General features: G+C 45.6%; 1 protein-coding gene across 1 annotated transcript; it reads left to right on the top strand.

Moving 5' to 3' along the window:
- Positions 1–811: 811 nt before the first annotated feature.
- Positions 812–3,267, top strand: LOC311060045 (hydroxycarboxylic acid receptor 2-like; the record flags this gene model as incomplete). The annotated part of the gene is made up of 2 exons (XM_084078170.1): positions 812–1,278; positions 2,566–3,267. Exons 1-2 carry the CDS (start codon positions 859–861, stop codon positions 3,265–3,267), a joined length of 1,122 nt encoding a protein of 373 aa, XP_083934296.1. The 5' UTR covers positions 812–858.
- Between the last annotated feature and the right edge of the window lie 240 nt (positions 3,268–3,507).

Genomic DNA, 3,507 nt, shown 5'->3' on the forward strand with positions numbered 1-3,507 from the left:
TCATAACCTCATTAACTCACACACACACTCATTCATTGCTGGTTACTTCGTACACGCATCCATCGTGACAGGTGAGTTATTAGATGTCTATCATTTAAAAATGTGTACTAATATAATGAATCATATTTAATCATATACGTATCTTTTTTTCTATAGTGTTAATTGTTTTAATATATATATATATATATATATATATATATATATATATATATATATATATATATATATATATAATAACCTTATCTAGGCTGTAGCACTTCAGTTTAGAAGCCTATTTCAAGGGATATTTACAAAATTAAACAATAAAAAACAGAACATTTGGAAAATGTGCAAGCCTAAAGGGAACAAGCTGAAACGTACTGTACACAACACACCACATAGGCTACAGGTATGTAAAGTTAAGTTTCTACCAAAACTGAATCATCACAACAGACAAACCGTGAGATGAATATCAGAGACACAATCTTCTTATCTTTAGGACAGTTTCAAACCTCTTTGTATTAATTTGTTCGTATTTCAGTCTTAGTTGATCGTGTTATTCTCTTTTTGGTTGAAATAGCACAATATAACACTAATGTGATTTTATCATTTAACTGAATTGTTGCACAGTAACCCAGTGAAATAGCCTACAGACGGACTGCAAGTGACCTCTACCGTGAACAGTGACATCACATCTGTACAGAATGTCCTTTGTTTTGTTCTTTACAGATTTTCTGCAATCAGTGCCTCCCTGGAAATAAGGAAGGAGGTCAAAAGAGGAAGAGGAAATTTCCTAAATTGTTTCATATAGTATTATTTCGGTAATATAAGAGACATCACAACAAACAGAAATCAGTCCCTCTTCACTGCTCGGCCAGAATGACTCCAGACCACAGCAGTATCTTCAGCAACACCACCAGCACGCCAGCCTACACCACCCACAATCTCTCTGGGGGTCATGGCGGCGGCTGCCCGCCGGTCGGCATCCAACTCGAAGGCCTGATCCTGCCTCCCATCCTCTGCATCGACGTCATACTCGGGCTTCTGGGAAACGTAGTGGCCTTCTGGATCTTCTGCTGGAGGCTGAAGGCGTGGAACCCCAACAACCTGTTCCTCTTCCAACTGGTCATCGCCGACTTCATGGTCCTGGTCAGCCTGCCGCTGAGGATCGATGCCTTGCTCAGGGGCCACTGGGTGTTCGGGGACGTGCTGTGTCGCATGAACCTGTTCCTGATGTTCACCAACCGCTCGGCCAGCATCGGACTCATGACCGTGGTGGCGGTGTACCGATACTTCAAGGTGGGTGGAGCACTGGTTCTCAAACCTTTTCTCAAGGACCCCCAAATTTGATATGTATTTGGCCGCAGACCCCCATCTGAATAGGTTTTGTGTCAGGGATCCCCCAAGAAGATAAGATTTATGTAAAAATAATCAAAATATTTTCGATATTTAAGTTTTCAAAATTAGCAGATGTACAAGCTCGTCACTGTGAGCTTGTAGATCTGCCATTTTGAATAGCCAACATTTAAATGGATAAAGTGGTTGCGGATTATACATTTATTGCCCATTTGATCTGAAGTCTCTGAGGTAAATAAAATTGCCTTATTGTTAGGAACGGAAGTCGGTCATAATGCAGATTTATGATGGGGCATGATGGACAGGTTAATTATTGTTTTCTGTTGATGGGAGTGTTTTCTGTCCGAAGTGTTGTAAAACAAACAGCCTATAGTGCATCATATGAGCCTATGCAGTGAAATGGTGAAATGGCTTCTTAATTTGTAAATCAGTCTCTCATGGCTCGGCATGTCTCTGGTACGGTATTAAGGATGCTGGCCTGGCATGCAGATATATCTGATCATACAAACGCTATTGTGAGGAGATTTTTCTACGGTTATGTTGTTGCCGTACACAACACATAACATTATCTATATCTATTTCACACTTGAGGGTGCGGTCACACCAAACTTTAATTCTGCCTATGAGGCCACCAGATATAGGCAGAATTAAAGTTTGGTGTGACTGCACCCTGACAGCGTAAACATTCTAAAATGATTTAGTTTATTTCCTGTTGCAATTGTTACTATGAGTAGCTGACTTGGGCTCAAACCGTTCCCTAGCAACGTAATTCCACTGAAAATGTCAGATGCAGGTAAAATACTGTGAAAAAATGTAGCCTAGTAGAAACCACATGTTAGCCATTATCATATCAAATCAAAACATTTCCCTTTGCTCACCACATCGCTGCAGTGATTCAATAACTGATAAACACCAGTGAACATCTCATTCCTTGTATTACTCACTCCATGCAACACAGTAGTACAGTTGTAGGGCATTTGTGGGTCAAGAAAGCACCTGTAGAGAACAGAATTTACATTCTAAAATGGCGCTATAGGAGGCCTGTGACTGCCATATAGGAGGGGTCTTGTATTGTATCGGCTGAGGGGCCTACGTATGAAGCGTTAACCTATACATTTTAATAAATCGTCATTGAGCCTCATGGCCCAAGGGCCCCTGGTAGTCAAGGGCCCCTGTGCACTGTCCCGCTCTATAACCTGTCCATGATTCTACCTGTTTCTGTTCCTCCAGGTGGTTCATCCTCATCACCGCTTCAACCGTATGACCATGAGGCAGGCCGGGTGGATCACCGTCGTCGTGTGGCTTCTCGTGATCGGCCCTCGGGCTCCCATGCTGGCCTACAGTCACATCAAAGTCCGCGGCGCCGAGACTCAGTGCTTCTTCTTCACGTCGTACAAAGAAGCCTCCCGCGCCATCCTGTTCCTGGTGGGGATGCACCGCGTCCTCTCCGTGTTCGAGTTCTTCGTCCCGCTGGCGCTGCTGCTGTTCTGCTCCGCCCGCATCTCCTGCATCCTGCGCCAGAGGACCATGATCAAGGCTCAGAACGTGCGGCGGGCCATGCAAGTCTGTGCCGTCATCGTGGCCGTGTTCATCGTCTGCTTCCTGCCGGGGACGGTGACCACGGTGGGGCTGTGGGTCATCCGTGCCCACCGGCCGTGGGACTGTGCGTCGTTCTACACCTTCACCCAGCTCACCATCGTCTCGTTCGGGCTGACCTTCCTCAACTCGGCCCTGGATCCCATCATCTACTGCTTCTCCAGCTCCATGTTCCGGAAGGCGCTGGTCGGCTCGCTGGTCGGGACGCTGCGCTGCCGGTGCGTGGGCGTAGAGGGAGAGAGCGAGTCAGGGCAGACTGGAGGAACCACGTCTGGGAGTCAGAGCAACAAACCGACTGATCTGACACCCATGAAAGAGAACAGCCAGGGGAAGTGAGGACAATCAGGACATGTCCTGAAGTTTTAAACCGTGTCACTTGCTTTTATTATGTTCAAATACTGCAGTGGATCTCAAGCGTTTTAATTTCAACGACCCCCCCGCCCCAGTTTGGTATGCATTAGGCCTCAGAGTCAGACCCCCATAACTCTGAGAGCGTACGAATGGAACAAAATTGACACGTTTTGTTCCATTCATACACTATAGCCCCCTTTCCATTGCAGCTTAAGCACCACACCA

This window comes from Gymnoscopelus microlampas (genome assembly GCF_963454915.1).
Source record: "Gymnoscopelus microlampas genome assembly, chromosome: 14".
Taxonomy (NCBI): Eukaryota; Metazoa; Chordata; class Actinopteri; order Myctophiformes; family Myctophidae; genus Gymnoscopelus; species Gymnoscopelus microlampas.